The 23,607-nt window shown below is 35.1% G+C and overlaps 2 protein-coding genes across 6 annotated transcripts; one reads left to right on the top strand and one right to left on the bottom strand.

Moving 5' to 3' along the window:
• The first annotated feature begins 1,045 nt into the window (after positions 1-1,045).
• Positions 1,046-10,093, top strand: LOC141718755 (histone acetyltransferase HAC5-like). Of its 4 annotated transcripts, XM_074521139.1 has the most exons (16): positions 1,054-1,173; positions 1,351-1,505; positions 1,601-1,649; positions 2,310-2,538; positions 2,640-2,804; positions 3,362-3,498; positions 3,589-4,884; positions 5,031-5,315; positions 5,392-5,670; positions 6,673-6,801; positions 8,054-8,254; positions 8,355-8,497; positions 8,738-9,026; positions 9,209-9,348; positions 9,538-9,616; positions 9,730-10,093. In XM_074521139.1, exons 2-16 carry the CDS (start codon positions 1,414-1,416, stop codon positions 9,931-9,933), a joined length of 3,717 nt encoding a protein of 1,238 aa, XP_074377240.1. In that variant the 5' UTR covers positions 1,054-1,173; positions 1,351-1,413; the 3' UTR covers positions 9,934-10,093. The 4 variants fall into 4 exon arrangements, with proteins under 4 accessions (XP_074377239.1, XP_074377240.1, XP_074377237.1 ...); XM_074521138.1 differs by having other exon boundaries at positions 1,046-1,173; positions 1,379-1,505; positions 3,362-4,884; XM_074521136.1 differs by having other exon boundaries at positions 3,362-4,884.
• A 1,802-nt stretch (positions 10,094-11,895) lies between these two features.
• On the bottom strand, positions 11,896-19,254 carry LOC141718758 (nuclear matrix constituent protein 1). Of its 2 annotated transcripts, none has more exons than XM_074521143.1 (8): positions 18,809-19,254; positions 17,485-17,694; positions 16,892-17,145; positions 16,490-16,760; positions 16,285-16,368; positions 13,658-15,735; positions 13,142-13,331; positions 11,896-12,471 (listed from the first exon to the last, which is right to left on the bottom strand). In XM_074521143.1, the coding sequence occupies exons 1-8, from the start codon at positions 19,001-19,003 to the stop codon at positions 12,238-12,240; spliced, it is 3,516 nt and encodes a 1,171-aa protein (XP_074377244.1). In that variant the 5' UTR covers positions 19,004-19,254; the 3' UTR covers positions 11,896-12,237. The 2 variants fall into 2 exon arrangements, with proteins under 2 accessions (XP_074377244.1, XP_074377245.1); XM_074521144.1 differs by having other exon boundaries at positions 16,285-16,364; positions 16,486-16,760.
• Positions 19,255-23,607: the final 4,353 nt, after the last annotated feature.

The following is a 23,607-nucleotide window of genomic DNA, read 5'->3' on the forward strand; positions in this document are numbered from 1 at the left end:
AACCATCCCAACGATCTTACACGGTAGAATTGGATTCTAGCCGTTGTAATTTGTTGGGGCTGTTTTCAAACGTTAATGTGTGGTTATATAAGTGGTTTTCTTGCAGTTTTATGGGGACGATTTTTGCAAGCAAGAACACATACAACTCCTGATCTTTATTGATTTCAAAATACTCCCGAGCTCTAAATATATACACGTGTTTCATCTTAGAGAGAGTTTATAGCTTGAGTTGTAAACTTTATCACTGATTTGTATTGTTCAATTGTATTGATTAGTTGCTGGATAAGTTGGCTAGGGAAACAAGGGTTTAGTGGTACTTGCTAGAGGAGTTTGTACTACGGGGTAGTATAATACTTAGAGAGCAGGTTCTTAAACAGGGTTTCAGCAAGCCATTATCAGCAGCTGGGATAAAGGGAGATATATTGTTGTATCTTGTAGTTGTAACCTTCATTGATCAATAATATATTCTCCTACCAAGTTGGTAAGGGACCAGGACGTAGACCATAGGGGATTAGGGGTCGAACCTGGCTAAAATTCTTGTGTGTTCTATTTACTTTCATGCACATTATTTTCTGCATTGCATTTAGTCATCTCAGCTTAGTATCATTGTCAGATTATAGTTCAGTTGGTAAAATCTCAGTAAACTATTATCGGGTAAAATCTAAAAGTAATCCTAGTTAGCTATAATCACCTATTCACCCCCCTCTAGGTGTAATTTCAAATGTATCATTATATCAATTTTAAAACTGGATCATTTTAAACTTCGTTACTTTTATAATCGAAAACAAAACAAAATTTTTATTTTCTCTTTTTTCTTTCTACAAAATATTAGAGTTTTGTTTACCCTCATGTAAATGTTATCGATTGGGAATTTTTTTCTCATATGAGAGATCAGGGATTGGGAATTTTTTTTACTCATATGAGATATCGACTCATATTTATTTGAATAAAATAAATTTAAATCATATTAAAAAATAATATTCTCCTGCACAACAAAATTAGACACAGTTTTGTCTTGTAAACGAAACGACACAGTTGGAATGGTCCTAAATCCTAATATCTCTCTATCTGTGTACGTAAAGCAAACCTATAAATACAAACACCAAAACTCCCTTACATACATACATACAACGTAAACCGCCTTCTAATTTAATTCCCCAATTTCGCCCCCAGGTAATAATAATAATCCTCTCCGCCCTCGTTTCATTCATCTATTTTTAATTCACCATTATTTCGCTAATTATCTTCTTCTAATTTTTTTATTCGTTTTTTTTTAAATTTCCGCTGTTATGTGCAATTATATTTCGATTAGGAGAAGGTTAATTTAAATTTAATTTAATTGGTGATTAGGGTTTGTAATTGGAATACGGTATTGCAGATTGATTATGTGTAAACCCCTTGCTGTAATTTGTGATGGATCAAAGGCAATGTTCATTAGGCCAGTTTTCGATTCCAATCCAGCAGCAACAACTAGTTTTTGATCAAGGCCAATGGACGAATGATATGTGAGTATGCTGTGTCATTGTTTCTGTGCGATTTCGTTGTTTTTTTCGTGTTTTAATTTGGGAGTTTTTAAAATTGTTAATGTGATGTGGTGCAGGGTTGTACATGGAAGGCAACAAGTTTACTCGAATGTCGATGCTTCCGAGGTTTGTTTATTGCGGTTTTTCTTGTGATTTTATTTTGTGTTTGGTTTTTGGATATGTTTGTATGTGCATGCATAATGCTTTGATGAATGTGGTCAATCAATGTTCAAGTATGGCAAGGCAGTGATAGGATTGAATTTTAGTCGGAAAAGTGTTGGTTATTATTGTCTTTTTTGTTGACCAATTTTCGAATTTAAAATTTGAGAGGGGGAACCGGAACCCAAGTGTCAGTAAGTCATAAAATAGAACCTATAGTCAATTTTTTTAAAAATTTTACCCCAGGTTTTACCAAGATGAATATAGGTCATTGTGATTTTACATATTTGTTTCGTCTAGCATCATTAGCCAAATCTATATTTTTTAATTGGAGGGTTACCTGATAATCTAGTGATTAACAAAGAAATCGCAGATGAATATTATGGGATGGGTAAAAATTGGCCGTGCCCTTTTGCTGCAGTTATGAAGGAAAATATGAAGGAAGGTGGAATAGGATGGCACCATTCTTTTAATTTTCGGCCAATTTATTATCCCATGGACACAAGAATTTGAATGTTTTTTTTCCTGATAGTTACTAGGATCGGCTTAAAATTTTTATGTACTGTCTGTTGAGTCTACAAATGTATTACTTAAAAGAGAGCTGCAATGCACTTTCGATGCTTCTAGGAGGAGTATAGGAACCTAGAGTGCTTACCTCCTGGCAGACTGAAGAATTTGCTCCTGCAAGAAATATTGGCTACTGAACCTCCTCAGCATTGGGCAAGTTCATCCTGGGGAAACCCACCTAGTTCTTTCTACTTTAATAGGCCATGCCATCGTGTAGAATACCAACAAGCTGCCAGCAATGAATTTCAGAATTTCACCCCCGGCCTGAGAGATTCTGTCGTTTCTGAAGGTTAATAATTCAGTTCTTAAAATAGTAATCTCTCTAATAACTTTATCGTTTTTAATTTGGTAGTTTAACATATTAATGAATTTGTCATTATGCTATTTTAGGATCTTTGTATAAAGGATATTCCTGGGGAGTAGCCTGTTCCAACAGGGATAAACTTTCTGAAATTCAACAATTTAAAGATGGGTCATATTTTGGTATGAGCACTTCGCAGCAGATCTCCAATCCTTTACCAGAAAATCATATCAACTTACAAAGCATTGACCGGGGTATGCTTTTGATTTAATCACGAAATTATCAGATTAAACATAGTATTACAGCATGCATATTTTTTTTATTTAATGTATTCACCCAAATTTATAGTCACACTTCGTATGCATCACTAATTACTGAGATTAGTGGCAAGCGGAAACATAACCAACGCCTTCCTGAATGTACAAACAATTTCTCCTTTATACTGAAAATTATTGTATTATTATTCATTAATCACCCCTAATCTCCTGATGAGTTCACTTTCCTGTTTTGCTATATTTTTATGCTTTTAATAAGTTGGTCTTTTTTAATTTTTCTACCAACCTTGAATATTTTGGAATGCTTCAGCATATATATTCGCAATTCCAAATTGTGATACATTACTCTTTTTGTATTTCAACATGAGCTTCTTTTCATTAAAAATATATAAACTTTCTAAAGTTTTGATACATCCTTTTTAACTTAAAATATGTTTCCCATGATTATGCAACTCTAATATTTTACAATAGGTAACAGATTTCCTTTAAGTATTTATTATAATCTGCAAGTTTGATTAAGTAACCGATGTATTCAGGTGTCCTAAAGAATCACCGAAATCTTACTCATATTTCGTCAATACCGAGGGAAGAAGCAAGCTCATCTGTTCTAAAAATGGCGGTACCTCTGTTCTCACGGAACACATCTGAAGCCTGTAATGATTTTTCTAGAGTAGTATGTAATACACCTATTACAAGTTATGCAAGCAGTAAACCTCAGCTTTCGGTACCTGGTTCTCAGCAAACTGATCATTGTCTTCAGCAGCCTTTCATGCAGGTTGATGAAAATTTACATTCTCAATCACATATGTTCTCAGTCACACAAGATGAAAGTTTTAAGCAGAGTTCAGAGGGACATACATATAATCTCTCGGCGCTTCCTCAACAACTCAGTGCGATTCAACAATGTCATTCAGGAGCTGCTGTTCGTGATCTTGGTTTACTAAATGCTGCCAAAAGAACAAATTCAAGTTCTTCAGATTGGCAAACCATCCTCCTTTCATATATCAAGTACAAGAGTACGCTGGGAGACCAAATTAATCATGTCCCCTTTCTGAAGCATATTCACATGACAAAATGCAGTAGCCATCAGTGTAACTGCTACCAGTATTCTGTACTAATTTCTCACTATGATAACTGTCTTTATTCTGGTTGTAGCACATGTGCACCAGTTTGTAATTTTTTTGCTGCTGGTAAACTTTACATGGAGCCTGGAAAGCGAAAAGAACATTTTTCAGGAGCTTCATATAATAGAGAAGGCAATGACACCTGTAGTGATACCATTGGTGATTGTCTGCCTCCTCTTAAACGTCACAAGATGGAGATTCCTAGTATGGACTTAGTTACTCCTGCAGTGAATCAACCCTGTCCACCTGATCGAGTTTTGCATGTGGAGCAGTTCCACGAGGCTGGTTTTTGTAGTAGAAAAAATGTGATAGAGATTGTACTAAGCCCCACAGAAGACCAAACAGGTTACATTTCAAACAAATGTCATGCCATAGATTATGCTCGGAGCGGGGATGTTTGCAACATTTCCCAACCTGAGCAGACACCTGATCAACTACCACATCTAGAGCAATGGGGGGAGGCTGTTTTGTATAATAATGATGTGACAAAGGTGAGCAAGGATGAGTTAAACCTCGAGGGCCAAACAACTGAGAGTGTAAACATATGTGATGGCACAGATAGCCTTCCTGGGGATCTACCCAGTATTTTCAGTCTCCTTGAAAAGCTCATCAGCAGAAGCGACTATGGAGACATGGATGACACTTGCAGTAGTGAAATAACGAATGATACTCTAGATTCTTTTCAAGGGCTGATTTATAATGGTTTACCTGATAGTTCAGAGGTTTCCACTAAGGAAAACGAAAAAGAAGATACAGAGATCGGGTACTTGAGCAGGCCTGTTTTAGAAGACAAGTCTAGTTTACTTGTATCAGCAGCTGATTGTAAGGATGTAATGAAATTGAAACAGCTGAAGATGCAAGGGGTTTCTTGGACTTATTATTTCTCAATAGAAGAAATGAAGGAACATTTACTTAGTCTCCGTTGTATGAGTCAGGTTTGTGCCTTAAATGTCAATACTTTTACGTTCATTATTGATCTCTCATCTTTGTTTTTGCTAAGCTATTGATCTCTCATCTTTTTACTGACTAAAGGAACATTTTTGTAATTCATTTTTTTGAAAAATATACACCATGTATGCAGGACATGGGAGATAACATGAAAAGTTGTTACGGAGAAAACATATGCCAGTTGTGCGCAAGGGATAGTCTGCAGTTTGCACCAGCACAATTGTATTGTTCATCTTGTGGAATCCTTATCAAGCGTAACCTGGTTTTTTATAGGGCATCTGGTGAAACAGGTGTGCAGCATTGCTTCTGTACCACATGCCACAGAAACTCTGGTGGAGGTATTATCTCATTCCTTGGGGGGCAGATCCTCAAAAATAAGCTACAGAAAGAAAAGAACAATGAGAAAATTGAAGAATCGGTAAGCGAAACTCTCTCGAATTGATAGTTATTTTGTGATTTATTCCCTGACCCCTCTGATTCTTGTGTTCTTGTAGTGGGTACAGTGTGATACATGTGAACGTTGGCAGCATCAGATATGTGCCCTGTACAATGACAAGAGTGATCCAGGTGGAAAAGCAGAGTATGTGTGTCCAAAGTGCTGGTTAGAAGAAGTTAAAACTGGAAAACGTGAACCCTTACTAAGAACTGTTGGGTTTCGGGCTAAAGATCTCCCAAGTACCATGCTCAGTGAGCACATTGAAAAAAGACTTTTTAACCGTCTTAAGGAAGAGAGAGAAGAGTGGGCAAGAATCTCGAAAAAAGGACTTAATGAGGTAAGATAGAATGAATGTGTTTTTAATTATTATAGTTTGATCTGAACATTCGTAACAAATTATCTTGGATTCGTTTGCATAGTTGCAGTAATGACATACGTGAGTTGACTTGGTTTTTTATATCAGTCATATATATTAAAAATGACATCTGACCTGTTAATATGGATTAAACATTTTTAGTTAAGGTGCTGATAGGTAAACAAGCATAACCTTCTTTATATTTACTGTGAAATCTCAGGCTATGTTTCTTTTCTAGGATCATAATCCACAGATTGTTGACTATATTTGATCTCATTTTACCATGTACATGTGATATTGTGATCCCTAATATAATACCATTGACTGCTGTTTATTACTTTTTCATTTATTTTGATTTATGGAGTGGGTGAGATTATTTATATCCCTACAAATGAACCAGATGCTGATGAAGAATAGTTTACTATTTTAATTTAAAGGAGCAAGTATGATAACATCAGATCAAATAGTAAATATTCACCGGATTATAATCCTTGCAAACAAACATAGCCTTAAGTCTGGGCATAATGTGGGCAAAATATTATATCTTCTTCCATGTATTTGGAGTTATGTAGCCTTCATCCTATATCAGGATTCAGGAACGTACTTGGAGGCGGGAATGTTCTTTTGAATAATGTAGATTAGTACAGACTACTAATGTCATATAGGAAACATTGAGAGCCTTTTCATGGGATAATATTTATACAGGAACTGGTACATGTCAATAGTTTAATTATCTCTTATCTGAGAATAGCATCTACGCTATTTTTATATGATCTATGGCCTTCTAAGATTTTTATTACCGGGTATATGATTTTGCAGGATCTTTTACTGTTATTGTCTGGTAATATATTTGAAGCACCAGTCTTTTCATACCAGTATAAAAGTCGGAGTTTAATCATATGGAATATTTCTCAAGGACAATCTTTTACTAATTGTTTCAAATTCCTGTATAGCTAATTAATTTATTCATATTTCCTGTACCAGGTACCGGGAGAAGCAGACCTTACTGTCAGAGTAGTGCTATCAGTCGACAAAATGTTGGAAGTTAAGCAGCAATATTTGGATATCATTAAGGGTAGCGACTATCCATCACAATTCTTGTACAGATCGAAGGTGAGATACAGATGTCTCAATTTAATTTTGTTTATCTTCATCCGTATAAATTGGTGTTGATTTTCTTTAGATTGGAAAAGTATTTAAGTTAAATTCATTCCTGCTTGACATTAAATATTCATCGTTTAAGCCGGTTGATCTATTGCTGGAAATTTTGGTAAGAATCAGTATGCAGATGATTGAAATAACTGAACAGGGTGGGAAACTAATATATTTCAAATGCCTAGTCACGAGTCACGACCACAAACACAGGGAATTGGGATTTGTACTTTTACTTTAACTATTAGCCTGTTTGTGACTTTCTTCTCCTTGTTCAGAATTTGTGGACGTAGAGCAAGAGAAAGTAGGATTTGTTTTTAAAATCAGTGCATTGACGTCCGTTTTAAAACTGGAAAGTTGGTTTTTCTAGACATTTGTCACGTCGATGAGTCGTGTCGAGTCGATGGAGGTTTAGCTTTTCGACAAGTCGAGTCGCTGACTGGTCGACAAATTTATAACATTTAATTAAATAATATATAATCATATTCCCACTACAAAATTCTGACACTTCCATACTCATATTATATCAATCATAAAATAGAAATGTTAATTCCAAACATATCTTTGGCTCCCACCTTGTACACACACAATTACACCGACTATGCAAATATATAAACAGATTATAATACATGTTTATTCAGTTTAATCAATTTATACATACATAAACACACAGACACACACAAAGATTAGCATGTTGATTATTCTTGATGTTGAGTAGGTTTTAGAATTGTTTTATTTGTTTTTCATTTTGGAATTGATTGGATTTTGCATTAGTCGATAAGTCGACCGACTAGTCGACAACTCGCAAGTCGACCTCTCCAGTATAATTTTTCAAACCGACTAGTCGCGACTAGTCGAGTGCCGTGACAAGAATGTAGACAATCAGCTAGTCATCCATCGGGTATTTAATATCTGGACATTTGGAAGCTGTACATATAAAAAAACTATTGTTGTATGAAAAAAAAAATTGTTATGCAAAATATGAAAATACAAAAAAAGATATAAGTTAATCTTTTGAAATGTCCACAGAAACAGGTCTGCCCATAAACCAGTATATATATCTCTGTGTGCGTGTGTGTTGTGGGCTTAGGTGCACAGTGGGGTGAAGGGTGCACAAGCATGTGTATAAGACTGGATTTTTTTTCTGCCTTTAATTGATTTTTTCCAGCCATTGCAAAATAGTTATACGTTGACAACTTTTTGTTGCAATCAGGTGATACTTCTGTTTCAGAGATTGGAAGGGGTGGATGTTTGCCTCTTTGCTATGTATGTTCAGGAGTATGGATCAGAATGCGGTAAACCAAACCAACGTTGCATGTACATTTCGTATCTTGATTCTGTCAAGTACTTGAGACCCGAGCAAAGCACTACAAGTGGGGAAGCTCTTCGCACATTAGTGTACCATGAGATACTGGTAAGTATTTGTATTCTCTGTATTTGACAATTGGCATCTGTTATGTTTGGACAAGTAGTCAAGTACAATAAGTTTTTAACTTTAGTCATTTTTTTAACAGATTGGTTACCTTGACTATTGTAAGAAACGAGGCTTTTCAACCTGCTATATCTGGGCTTGTCCACCTCTTAAGGGAGAAGATTTTATACTTAATTGCCATCCAGAATATCAGAAAACACCAACTGTAGATAAATTGCGAAACTGGTACAGGACCCCCTTCTTTATCTTACAAACACTACAATTAATTCCAGAATTAATTTTTGTATGTATCTGTACTTAAAATATGAGAAAAAGAACACCTTACATCGTTAAATTTAGCTTCTATAAGGCCAAACTCGTTACCAATTTGTGCCCAAACACTTCTATATTTTTTTTGGAATGAATCAGAATCGTTTGCATTGTGTGTTCATGCCCCGTCTAAATTAGTGGATATTTCTTGTACAGGTACGGGTCAATGCTCAAAAGAGCAGTTGAAGAGGGTGTTGTGGTTGATCACAAGAAGTTCTATGACTTTTTCTTCCTTAACTCTGAGGTAACCTTATCTCAGTTGCCATATTTTGATGGAGACTATTGGTCTAATGCTGCTGGGACGATAATCAAAGACTTTGAAGAACAAAGTGTAGGGGGCTCACAGAGGAAGGTGAAAAAGCAAGTAACAAAGAGAACTTTGAAAGCCATGGGGCACAGCACTCTATCCAGTGACGAAACCAAAGCTCTATTGGTGATGCAGAAAGTAAGTTTTACCTTTTATCTCTAAAACACCAGATCTATTATTTTCAGTATTTTGTATAGTTTGTGATTTATGTTTCTTTTAGCTGTACTATTGAAGTATAAAGTTTTCCATTTCAGAATAATTATTACTACCCTGAAAATATTATCACGGGTTTACCTTGTCTGCTTTAACATCTTCGACAGCTGGGGCATGAGATATTACCTGCAAAGGACGATTTTCTTGTTGTCCATTTGCAATTTTTTTGCAAATGCTGCCATGATGTAATATTATCTGGAGTTCGATGGGTTTGCAATCAATGCACAAATTTTCACATTTGCTCAAGGTTAGATGGTTTCTCTTTGAAATATCCTTCTTCTGCTCCTCTGTCATATACATAAGAAGATATTCTCTATGTGCTTCCCGGTCTAATTTTGAACTAAAGAATGGGTTGAAAAAAATCATATATGAGCTTCTAAAGTTATGAAGACTGATATATACTACTAAATGATTATTCACTTCATTCATGTGCAAGATGTCTTGATGCTAAACATAATCATCGTGAAGAGAAGACTCACACATCAAACAATGGTGAAAAACATGTACTCTGCAAGGTAAATAACTAATTCTCTTTGTGAAGCATTGTCTTGACTCCCAAAGAAGAACTTTATTGCTAAAAAATGATCTCACAATGTTGCTTGGTGTATTTTTTGCTCGATGTTTTCAGGTGGTTATGGATGATGTGCCTTCTGATACCAAGGACAATGATATCATTATAGACCATAATGTCTTCAGCGATAGACACGTGTTCTTGAACTTTTGTCAAAGCAACCATTATCAGTTTGATACACTTCGGCGTGCCAAGCATTCATCATTGATGATACTATATTATCTTCACAATTCACTTTACCCTATGTGGGGATGTATGTAAATAAACATAGGTTAGTTATGTAGAATTGTCTTGGTTACGTAGAAATATAGTTGTGTATATATTATTAGTTTGTAACATTTACAAGATCAGATTACAGAAGTTCCATTTTACCATTAATAACAGAAACCAGTATAAATACAGAAAAACTAATTTATTATTATACCTGAGCTAAAACCGCTACACAGCCTGTGACGCCAGCGCGAATACAAAACCAGCGCGAATACAAAACCAAATGGCATCAAATTCCGGTTTAATGGGGTTCAAGACAGAAATTTGAGGAACCAGCTTCAAAAAATCAAACGCCAAATACAAAGAATTTTATGGAAATTGTAATATTCAATGAGAGGATTACATGTGGTTTGGTTTTTTAAATAAAACGATGATGGGTGACGAGAGAGAATCAGTTTGTACAATCAAGTATCCTCTCTTTCCGTATAGGAAAAAATCTGTTTTCTGTTTGGTTGATGATGCTTGACGGAAATAATAGAGTAAAAGGGGAGTACCTTATTACTACTAAATAACTCGTGTGTTTTCATGTAATATTGAATCATCAGAAAAAAATAATGAAATGCTAGAGGAAGAAAGTCTATTATTAACCTTAACCTTGCACTTTAAAAAAGAATATAAAAATGGGTCTCAGGATTACATCAGGTTACTCCCCCGAGTTCCCATACAAATTTACCTGAGAAAATGTTATAGTCAGAGATAGTACCGAGTTCATCCTTAGCTACATGATTCTCTAGAAATAAATACAACTTTGTACGAGAGTTTAAATTGCAAAAATGGAGTTTTATAGTGATAACTATAAATGTCGTATACAGCTTCTTTCATGTGAGTTTCAGAACCCAAAAAAAAAGAGAGAAGGATAGAATGATGCTGTTTAGGAAAAGTGAATGCTGGATATGGAGCAGAGCTTAGAGCAATTCCAGTAGAGTGCTAATACCTTATAAGTGTATCCTAATAATATTTTATTAATATATTCAAACTCTAATTATGCATTTGATATGGAGAAAAAAAAAGATTTGATTTTTTAATTATTAAAATGAAGGTAAAGATTCACTAGTGATTACTTATAAATAAGGCATGAGGGGAGGATGCTAACTTTTTAAGGAAACATTGGGATGCTGTTGAAACTCTATTTTATATAATATTTTATAAATTTGAGTTTAGGATCTTAAATAGCTAACTCCTTGGAGTTGTTTTTATAACAGTACGTTTTTTTGACATTGGTAATTCTTCTTATTCACGCACAACTCAAGACGTACATGATGATGATGGATATCAGAAACATGCGTGTGACTGCACCCCACACTACGGGTGCATTTACACTTGGCGGGTATATAGTTGCTCCTTGTGTCATGCGTAAGTGTTAGGATACATTATCATGTATAGTTTGTCATTTCTCATTCGTTGTTCATGGTTAATGTTGGACGTTTCAAATTGTACATATATCCGGTTCGCATAAAATTGAGAACCGGCATGTAACAACGAAAAGATTTTGGGACATTACTTCAGTTTACAAAGACCAAAATACTACGGGTAAGAGCACCAACAGATCAACTGGACATTGATAATTTTGGGACCTCAATTTAGTTTAAGTACCATCATACAAACTACTACTATAATCTTTTAGAGGCTGTGGTGTACCTCTGTAGTGAATGTCTCCTACACAAGTCAAATTGCATTTTGGCCCCTTCATTTCAGCCTCAAAATCGGGATGTGACCCAGTTTTTCCAAAAAAGTCTCTGAATTTGATCGGGTTGTCACATAAATACTCAAGTTTTTGGTTTGAGATTCATGGGAACACAAGTTCATAATAAATTGTTGACCTTTCATACACATTTGAGACCAACAACTCATACACTGATACACGAGTCCAACAGATGGACTGTATTCGGAAGCCGAAAACAGACATCACAATAGAAAAGTCCAACTCCTGGGCTTGGAATTATAGGACGAATATGGTCACAACAATATCAACATTTCCAAATTGAGCACTAAGAATTTCACTAGTCAGTTCATATAACTACAAATTCTGTAACAATGGCATTCTGACAGCCAATCCAGCAGCACAACCTCACTCAAATAAGAAAACACTCCAGAAGTATAGACGGAAACAAGCTACCGTAAGCATTAGACTCCCGTGATTATACTAAGTACATTTCGAACTACCAACTTAAACACTAATACTACGTAGCAAAGAGCTCTTTAAAACAAAAAGAACAGAACTCCAGACAGGCACAACTGAGAAGCTGCCACATTAAATTCAAATTCCGGAAAATGCAAGTAAAGATTAGAAATTCATCAAGTTGTGAGGAACTTCCAAACTTTCTTGCTTATAGAAACTTCACCAGGATGCTCAACCTCATCGTCATCACCATCTTCGTCTTCCCCATCTGCGCCACTTCTGTCCCCTTGGTTTTGATACTCTCTAGATTGTTCTGGAGTCCCATTTACTTCTTCGCTTAATAACATATCACTAACTAATTGGTTTTCTGTATCAGCATCCCCATCCTGACTCTCGCATGCTGCATTAGTCTGAAAATAAAAAATAAAAAAATTATGACGTCAAATTATAAATACAATGACTTTAGTGCAAAAATTCTACTGCTCACATACAAAAGTTTACATCAGAGAGAGGTTTTACTCTGAGCAATTATTTACTTAATTAAAATAACTCATATACTCCAAGATCCTGTAAGCTGTATATATACATAAACAACATAAGCATGCTGTACAATCAGGCCTTCCGTTTTGTGTTCTTTTTCTGAATATACTACTGTGCTTAGAATATCTCCAAGATCCTGTAAGCTGTATATATACATAAACAACATAAGCATGCTGTACAATCAGGCCTTCCTTTTTGTGTGCTTTTTCTGAATATACTACTGTGCTTAGAATATCCCAGCAAATTATGTATCTAGTTGTGCAACTATTACAAGCAATATATGATTAACATATCCCTCAAGCCAGCATTAACTACTTCTCACTAAATGAATTAAAGCCTCGCAAACACATACAACCCTGATTTATTAAAGGTTATGTGCTGATTACAACAATACAAAATTCATCCACTAGAGAACTAACGTTTTAAGCCAGGTCCGGGGTAAGAATAATAAACATGAAGAATACATGTGACAATAAAAATAAACAAACAAGCATCAGTTAAACACAATTCATAATCCACGTATAAAAAAGAAAGAAATACCCCATGGAACCCAGCTGAAGAAAATTCATTGACCACGTCGATTCTTTTAAGAGTCTTCACTTGAATTAAGTGTGTGCTTCCATCAACTTCATCAGGAATATCTTCTCTCATACTACCACCATCATCAATTTCTTTCTCCTTCCCTTTGTTCGGGTCAGATGAAGCTCCATTAGCAACCAGCGGAGCTGCACTGGAAAATGTGGATGAGCGAAATATTAGATGCCTATGTAAATCAATCATAAAAATAGATTCAATTTCTATATTAAGAAAAATGACATTCACCAATTAGAGTGCATCATAAACATTTTCGAGACAAATCTCTTATTTACAAAAATTTTGAGACAAATATTTTATTCACAAAAAAAAAAAAAATACCGCCTCCAGTAATTCATTAATTATTTGCAAGATAAGCAAGCATCTAGTAACGATGTCTACGAGAACAGTGTAAAGGAAAGTAAGAAGGGAAGAACAGCCCAAGCCAGTAACATACTGACAATTACAAAGATTAAGACCTACGTTTTATGACGCCGTAGGTTGTATCGTCCAGTTGGAGCCGGTGCAGCTGGAACAACTTTCCGCCTCCTCTTCTGGCGTCCCCCAGCTGTAACACTATCAGAATGTTCTTCGCTGTAATCGGCACCTACATCACCTGCTGCACTTTGAGAGGGTTGTGAAGAGTTGTTTCGCTTCCTTAAATTTCTTGTTCTTTTGCCAACAAGACTTGAATCTCCCCGGCTCTCATTTGTATAAGCAGAAGCAAGACCATTGCTCTGCTCGTTCTCATTGAGTTCAACGGAATCTGCATGTACAGTCTTGGCTTCTTCGGTAACTTCCTTCTTAGAGCGCTTTCGATTAACTTTACTCTTGGCTCTTTTTCCAGGTTTACGGTAGCCAGCCCTCACATCAGATTGCTGTGAATCCTCAACTTCAAGTGCTTTGCTATCAATGTTGCTCTGTTCACCGCCTGACAGATCTATACCAGATCCCACCTCTATATTACCATTGTTCAATTGCATCTTCTGCATATCAAAAGCATCTGCTTCAACCCCAGAAGGCATTTCTGACATCACTCCAGTGTTCAATAATTTTTTTGGCGATGCTTCCACATTAAGCTTTCTTGAGATATTCTGGTCAGGGGAAGCAACCTCATTCTTCCTGCTCGCAGAGAAAATAAAAATCTTTGACGTGCATTTTTGAAGCCATGACTTGGTTCCACCAGAAGCTGGAGAACCTACATCTGCTCCTGGGATTGCATTGCTGACATACTTGTCAGGAGTGCGCTGTAGATCTTTTTTCAAATAATTCTCAGCTAAATGTGGCACTGAAAGGGCCTTCATATTTTCGATGTCTGCCAGAGACTGAAGATCTGACACAACAAATTCTGAAGTCATCTCCCCACAATTCTTGCAGCTCTTATGACTCTCAACAAATCTAATAAAACGCTCTCTTTCCTTAAAAAACTGTTCCCGCTGATCCTTCAACTTTTCACTAAGACCAACTAGCTGGCCAATGTCTTTCCGCATTACAAGATGCTGCTCATCAAGATGCTTCTGATGCGTTAATATTTCTTGTTTTTCTTTTGCGATCCTTGATCTTTCCAGTTCCATATCTTCCATTTCTTTAGAGACTACTTCCTTTTTGTAGTTTATGTTGTTAAGTTCTTTCTCTCTCTCTTCATCAAATTGTTTTATTCTCAAACTTAGAGCATTCTCCTTATCTTCCATTTCGTTAAACAACTTGGATTCCAGTTCACGTTTCCAGAGCTCAAAATCATTAAGCATTTGATTCTTCTCACTGGCAATCCTCTCAGCGATTACCGACTTCTCATGCTCCATGGTGGCAGCAAATGAATCTCTAGCCAGTCTCAGTGCATCCAATTCTTTCTGAACATAAGACTCTGTATCTAACTTCTTATTGTTTAACCTATCTTCTTCAGAGTGTTTCAACTTCTCAAAATTTTCCTTCTGCACGGTGATATCTTCCAGTTCTTTCATAACTTCAGTTCTTTTCTCATCCAGATCTTCCCATTCTTTTTCAAACCTCATCTTCTCCTGCTTTAGCTCATCTTCTTCCTTCAAAAGAAGTTCCCTCCGATGTCTCCAGTTTTCTATTTCTTCTTTCAGTTCTGATTGCAGGCGAACATGTTCCAACCTCTCTTCTTCTGTTATTTTAAGCTGCTCAATCTCCTTACTTAGTTTTAAACATTGTTCTTCAGTGCTAGCTCTGTCTTTTTCAATCTCAGCCTTTAGACTAAGCAACTCCTGTTTATCCGACAGTAACTGATTTCTTTCACCCTCAATCCTATTCTCCTCGAGTCTCATAGATTTCTCCCTTTCCTTCAAGTCTTGTAACTTTGATACAAGAGACTGCTCTTTCTCCTTCAGTTTCTCATGTTTCTGATCCAGTGCCTGTTCTCGCTTTGCAAATTTCACCTCCATATGTTTCACTTCAACTTCCTTCTTCTCAACTACAACCGCCCTGCTTTGCAAATCATTCTCGAAATCATTACTCCTTTTTTCCATTTCCAACTCAAAGCTGTGTTTCTTTACCTCTAAGATGGCCTTATGTTCATCAAGAAGTTTCTGAATCTCAGTCTGTAAAGCATCAAACACAAATCTGGCAGTAAGTAAACACTAAACAAGTTATATACTTATATGTCAAAAGTAACCTGAGCCTAAATCCATAAGTTTGCTTTTAAGTCATATAGAAGTACTATTCTTCGTTATTCTAGTCTTAGATTTATATAACCATCTTTCAAGGAGAAGCTTTATAAGTTCTTACAACTTCTGGAGAAACCTTGATGAATATTCTATTTAATGTTGGACAGAAAGTTTTGTGGTGTATATATATCAAAAGTCCCCCACCAAATAGCATGAATTAGAAAGACCATAAAATAATGTCTAGACAAGCATATTATGTAGAAACTAGGGAAAAGGGGAAAAACATTCTTCCGTGTGAGAGGATATGAAATCGCAACCAAGCAGACAAATAACACATTAAGCATAGAGTAATGTCAAAAATCTGGAGGTGCAAAATGTCTTTTTCAAGTATGTGACGCGATAACTCCAAGTGGATAAACATGAACAGGTTCAAATCCTTATAAAAAGCAACACGCAAACAAATTGAAGAGCTTTGTAATTTACTTGTTCTCTAGCATTCAGCTTTTCCTCTAGTTCATTCAGATCTCTCTCTTTTATCTCCAGGCTATGTTTCATAGCATCAGCTTCCTGCATCAAGATGATATTGACATAAACCCTTAAAAAGCTAGTAAATATTTATTATATAATCATAACCCCATTCATGACAGACTTTTTTTTTGCTAAATAAACCAGTTCATAAAAGACTTGCCTTCTCCTTGATATTTAATTTCTCGATCCTGCTGCTAATATCATCTTCCTTATTTTTTAAAGAAGCAATTATTATCTCAATCTTTTTCTGTTCGCCTTCAAGTTCAGTTTGTTTTTGCTGATATAACCTATCATTCTCATTCGCCCTCTCCTCTCTTTGATTCAGCAATCGACGAACCTCAGCCAACCTCTCTTCATCCTCTTGTAATTTTCTTTCCCATTCTCGCAAGTCTTCTCTTTGTCTGGAAATATTATCTGTGAGAGACTCTCGTCTAAAATAAACAAAAAAACACCTTTGAGTAAGAAACTGGTCATCAAACAATATTATGAAATTTAGATTAGTAAATGGTAACAGGAATTGAAATGCAAGAATAAACAACATGACATGAGACGATGAACATACTCTGCATTCAGCGATAACCGTTCTCTTCGAAGTGCACTTTCTCTAGCCTCTAACTCATGTGATTTCCTCTCAATGTCTGAACTCTTTCTACTCAACTCGGCAAGCTTGGCATCAGCAGAATGCAATTTTGATTCAACCTCCAAAGACTTCTCTTCAACACTAGAAATTAAAGCATTTGCTTCAGCCAACTTCGAGTCAGAGGTGAACTTGATTTCAGCATACTCCGAGCGCATGTCACGCAAGGCTTTCTCTAACTGCAAAATTTATTCATTTTTTAAACCATAACCATATATTTTTAAAGAGATCGAGGACAGCCACACAGTTGAACACGGTCAACCAATATCATAGACACAATTTTGCAGAAATGTAAATCAAGCTATCCCAGAGATTTAATATTCTGGAGCATACTGTCACAACTTAAATTATTTTAAAAATTAATATCATTGGAAGATCTCTTATACAAAAATGACATTATGTTATAACTCAGACTGATACTGTGGATATACTGATAAACTGACAATTGATATTTTATTATCTGTACTAATATTGCTTATACGAACACAAGATCCCAGAGAAAAGGCTGAAAAACTTACATCAAAGACGCACTGCTTTTCAACACCCAAAGCCTTTGTGAGATTCTCTTCTCGCTTCTCCACGTCCGAAATTGCATTCAAGTGTGCTGCTTGCTCTTGTTTTAGTGCATCCTTCGTTTCATCGTATACTCGTTGAAGTTCTTCATACTTCAAAGTCCATTCCTTTTTCTCGATCAAAAGGAGCCCCATATTGTACTGATAATCAAACAGCTGATAACAATACAAACTAATCACGTAAAATATCTACAGTAGAAGTAGCCTGACAAGCTGCTTACATAAAAAATATTAAGAACACAAAGATGCACATGACACAGCATAGACATTGCTTGGCACAAACTGTAGACCGCTTAAGTAAAAATCTAATTGACAAAAAATAACATACAAGAATAAAAGGCAACAACATAGTTGAAAAAGCAATTAGGTGTTTCTCTACCAGTTCCCACCCTCATATTATATATTACCATCCGATGTACGATAACTATAAATAACATAAATAAAAGAGGTACTTAACACCAACATAGCAACTCTTCCAAATGTAATCACATGCAGCATGCTTATATAGATACTTACAGATAACTATAAATAACATAAATAAAAGAGGTACTTAACACCTACATAGCAACTCTTCCAAATGTAATCACATGCAGCATGCTTATACAGATATTTACAGGAAGGCTTCTGTATGCAGATGCATGTTCTAGATTCTAAGAAACTTCTATCCGAGAAGGAAACAATAATTTATTCCAGACAGAATACCTAGATGACTAAGATATCAACCTAAACTGGTCGGAACTAGAGACACTTGAATAGATCATTGTCAAAATATATGGATGAAATTCCAATAGTCCACAAAAGAAGTGCAACAACCATTTTGCTTGTAAAATTTTATGAGTTACAACTCTTCTGCCAGAGGTTAGTTACTTAAAATATCTCCATATACTTCTAACTCCCGCTATAAAACAATTTCCAACTTGGGAACATCTTATGCATTTCCAACTCGAGAATGTCTTATGCTCCGTCTGGTGGGAAGGATTAACATATATCAAGGATCAAATAACATTTGTGCTCGTTCCTTTCAACCAACAGAGTTAGCAAATTCTCATATAAACTTCTAAAAATAGCAACAAGCAACCTACTCGAAACATCAATAAAAACAACTTCACATCAACAATTCCACTCTATCTGCCACATATAATCAAGCACAAATAAACTCATATAAACAAATCAAGATCCAACAAGAACACCCCTTGGTCCAGATAACATACAATCTCAACAAACTCATATAAATACGCACACATATAGACACAAGAAGAGTTATTCAAACCTCAGTTTCAAGCTTCATCAATCTAGCATTCAAACCCATATTTTCCCCTGTATTTTCGACCCGACCCATCAAACCATCTTCATCAAAAACAACATCTTTACCCTTGGAAACATCACCACCCCCTGAACCAGTTTTCCGGGTCGGGTCGGTTCTTGGAGACCAACCCGAAAAAATCTTCTTTGGTGGAGTAAGCATCCCAATTTCACTCCAAGTCAACTTTCTTGAACCCTAATTTCACAGATCTTGACTCCAATTTCATATAAAAACAATAAAGATTGAATCTTTAAGAGTCTTGTTGAACCTAAAAACACTGAATTGAAGATTCAGATGAGTAAAAATAGGCGAAAAGAGTAGCCGGACGTGAAATAAATTCCTAAATCCGGTGAATAAAAGGCTTTCAAGTCCGGTTTAGCTTTTTTGCAACCCACCTTCGTGTGTATAACGGGTCACTCACGTTCCTTGCCTTTTGTATTAAATTGGGTTGTAATTACAATTTTGCCCTTGTTTTTGTGAGGGATTGAGGAGTTAAAGTAGGGTGTTTTTGGGAATTAAAGGGGTTTTGCTTTTTGGTAGAACGTGGTTGGAGGCTTTTAGTTTTTGTTGACGATATTGCCCTTGGTTTTATTTTACAAGCCAATGAGATGCTGGGTTTGAGATCTTGAGTGGGGCGGGGTAGGAGGGCTTTATTGTAAATAGATAGGATAAAATTTTGATTTTGTTCAAATGAAAATTTGGAATATTCGTATTTGAAGTTCCACGGTGTCGCTAGGCTGTACGTATATTAACTTTAGAGAAATGAAGAAGATAAGGTTGCGCGAGTGTAAAATAAAATTATAATAATTTAATAATAATGTGATCCCTGAAAAGAATTTGTATCACTTCTGCCCCATGTGATTTATGGGGGCCATGGCATTGCTTGAGCTGTTTCGGACATAAGTTCAGGGCATGTTTGGAAAATTTGATAAGCCGGATTATTAAATTATAAATCCGTAAAAGTTTATTAACGAGTGTTTGTCGACTCTATTTATAAGTTTAATTTACAATTTATAAATTTATAAGTTGAATGTTAGATGACTTAGTTTTTTCAACTTATTTTTTATTTTTAGTTTTTTATCAATTGTAGTTTTGAAATACTTTTTAAATATTAATATAACTTAAATATAAGAATTAAGATATTTATATTTAAAATTATTTATTTTAGTTCATTTAAATAAAAAAAATTCTGACTTAAAATTTAAATTATCCAAACACTTGTATAACTTATCAGCATATCAATTTATCCCTTATCAGTCACTTATTCAGTTTAAGTCATAATTTATTTATTTTAAAATTTGTCAAACAGACACTTAATAAAATACCTAACTTCCTTGCTTCCATCTACGGGTGTTCATTGTAACGTCTCAGAAATATTATGTAATTATTTTTATCAATAAATAATTATTATGTGATTATTATGTGAATTTTTTGTGAATTATTTGATGATTGATATTAATATTTGGGTGTGGATATCTGATAAAATTAGGATATTTTAATTTTTAATTATCCAGAATAAAATATAGATAATTTTGGTATTTTTCTGGGAATTTTTGGATTGTTATGTGATTTTATGAGAATTTATAGAATTAATAATGATTATTTTTTACGTAATTATAAAATTACTTTTTAGATACAGAAATCGTCCCACTTCAACCGTTTTTGCGTTTTTACAACCAGAAACTCTTCCGAAAACTCCTTCCTAACCTAATCTGATAATTCTGAACACTTTTCATGTTTCGACTTTCTCGATCCGGGGTACGGTTTGACCTGTACGAGTCCCGGTGTGAAATTTTCGATACGCAAATCATTTTATATATCGATAAAAATCCATATTATCAAAAAGGCGAGACATTATTACCTTAATTTCGTATAAAGTATTTTATAGTAAGCTCTGTTTTGATAATTATCCAAATTTGGTATTAAAATCATATCGTCTTTTTAGTAATTTAGCGGCTAAGTAACCTATTTTCGGATCCGATATGTAAATATAATTATCGAATTATTAAACAGATAAAGTACGTGATGGTTCTGTCAGCTACGTGTTGTTGTATTACTAATTGTTTGTGATTTATTGGATGCGGAGATTAATTTTGTAATTAATTATCGAGCTGTATGGACTTAATTCATTTTTAAAGAGATTTTATTGGATATTTATTCTTATTAATGCTAAAATTATTTCTAAAATTAATTTTGTTGCTTTATAATTTTATTTATTATTTTTAGGAGTTTATAAAATTTAGAAATCAATATTTTATTGATTATTTATCTTTAAATGATTTTCTGATTTCCTTTAATTGTAAAATCAGTAATTAATTCCAGAATGTTTCAAAAATCATGAAAATTTTATTCTATTAACTTTTAAATATTTTGAAAATTTTAAAATTTATTCCGGTAATTTTCTGGCTTTTATGAACTTGTAAGTTCATTTGATAAATTATTAATTGCGAATATGTTACATATATCAAAAATAATTTTCAACTACAAAAAATTCATGTTTTATTTGCTCCGAAATAATTATAAAATTTAAAAATTATTTTGATATTATCTTGACGGGTTTTTGCACGCTACGTGTATCGAAAAATTCGTGATTAGATGATCGTAAATAAATAACAACGGAAGTAGAATAAAGAAAGAAAAAAAAATATAATAAAAACCTAATTCTACCCTGCACCCCCCCTCCCTCGACCTCGTCGCCTCTCCCTTTCTCTCTCGGCCGATCTCTCTCAAAACTCTCTATAATCTCTCGATTCTCCCTTTCGTTTTTCTCTCTCTCAACCTCTCTTTTCCTCTCTCTCTGTTTCCTCTCTGATTCCCCGGACTCTTGTTTCCCCCGGTGAGTTTTTCCGGCCGGATTCTCCCCGGCGATTCTCTTGCTTCCTTCCTGTTGAGTTGATATATGTATATAATCGTATGTATATGTGTATCCTTGTGCGTGTGTGCGTGTTCCTTGTGTGTTTGTGTCGTGTGTGTCTGTGTATCGTGTGTTTTCTGTGCCGCCTGATTCTGTTGGATCCTGGCCACCTTGGTCTTTTCCGGTTAGGCGCGTGTAATGCGCGTGTATCTGTTTGGTTGCGGTTTTGTTGCCTGTTAAAGTGTCGTTATGATTAATTAAATTTTTATTATTTTATTTCTGCAGGATTTAGTTGACTAATGTTTTTATTGATTTAATTAAATTCGTGCGGAATTATAATAAGTAATCGGTGAAATTCGTGTCGGACGTCCATTATAAACGGGAACCCGCGAATTTTATCGCCGTTGGCGATGAGCCTCGGCGAGCCGATGGTGGACGGTGATGATTTATTAGTTAAATAAAATTAGTTCGGTAAAAATTAATTGCGAAACGAAAAATACAAACAAAAATATAAAAGTACGGATAATAATAATAAATAATTGAAGTTGCACCGGTGTGTGGGATTGTAAGTTGGATTGGATATTGTTGTTGATTGTGATTGATTTGACGTCGGGATGTTCGATGGGTAGGCCAATAAATAAAGGAGACGCTGCCCGATTTTCGGGAAATTAATTCCGAAAAATACGGGGACGTACCCTTTCATTATCGGAGACATCGAACGAGGAAATATAATTGCATTATACGAACCCAAATTACGTGTCTTAACAAAAATATTTTATGAATAATTGATCACCCTATTTTCCAAAACGATGAGTGTATATACTTTCCGAAAATAAACACCGAACCAAGTTTCGAAGATGTGAACCATAAGTGTTATGTTTATTTTAATAATACATATAAATATAAGTTGGATTATGAAATCGTATGGGTAGAACAGGATAGTGATGTGATGTTAAGCGAAACAATTATCTGAATTAGGGTATTTTAACCATGTAGGTCCTAGTCGGAAGAACCGAGATTTGACGTTGGACTAGGAGTGATCTAGCGATTAGATGTCGAGATTAACGAAGTTCCAATCGAAGGGCCTGAGTGTTGGGATCGTATCCAGAATGGGATAATAGTTTGACGATAAGGCAAAACGTTCAAGTCGAACCAAAGTCAACTAGTATTAGCGATTAAAGCTTATTGAGGCAAGTATTCCTGAACTTTCTTTTAATATACTGCAAATATTTATTCGTTCCTATTCTAAGTTCAGAATAGTTAACTGTTTTATATTTCGCTGCAATTACTCTGATTATGCATGATCCTTTTATTCTTGTTCCTATAATTCGATTTCTCTCTTGAGCAAATACCCATTCTTTCGGGTTATTTGCGAACCCTGAGCTGGGATGTTTTGAATTCAAAATGATTTGATATTAAAATACTCTACGGGCTGGATGGTTATTGTGAGGGCCAGCGATGAGCTGTACCCTATGGGTCGGGGATGGACCGAACCCTTGGCGATAATGCCTAGGTACCTGAATGTATCTATACAGTTGGGTATAGATTTGCACTGTATCCTGACTTATCAGCAGGGTATAGTGCATATGTTGGTTCTAGTGTACAGTCTAATTTATTGTTGATCGCCATTAACGGCATTCTCTCTCTCGAAAGGTTTTATGATTCCAAAACCGGACAAAACCCTGATTCTGGAGAAGAATTTGGGAATCGCTTGTCACTTTTGGGTTTATAGTTAAAGGCTGGCGACAACCAACGTTTATTCGCTCAACTCACTCAAATAAATAGAATTGTTTAAAATTGTTTTAAGACTTTGTCCGGAAGTTTTTCCTTTGGTATTAATGCTTGAAACTCAAATTATATACTTACTGAGCATTTTTGGCTCACTCTTGCTTTTCAAATTCTTATTTCTGCC

Source organism: Apium graveolens, chromosome 4, assembly GCF_009905375.1.
Source record: "Apium graveolens cultivar Ventura chromosome 4, ASM990537v1, whole genome shotgun sequence".
In the NCBI taxonomy this organism is placed as follows: Eukaryota; Viridiplantae; Streptophyta; class Magnoliopsida; order Apiales; family Apiaceae; genus Apium; species Apium graveolens.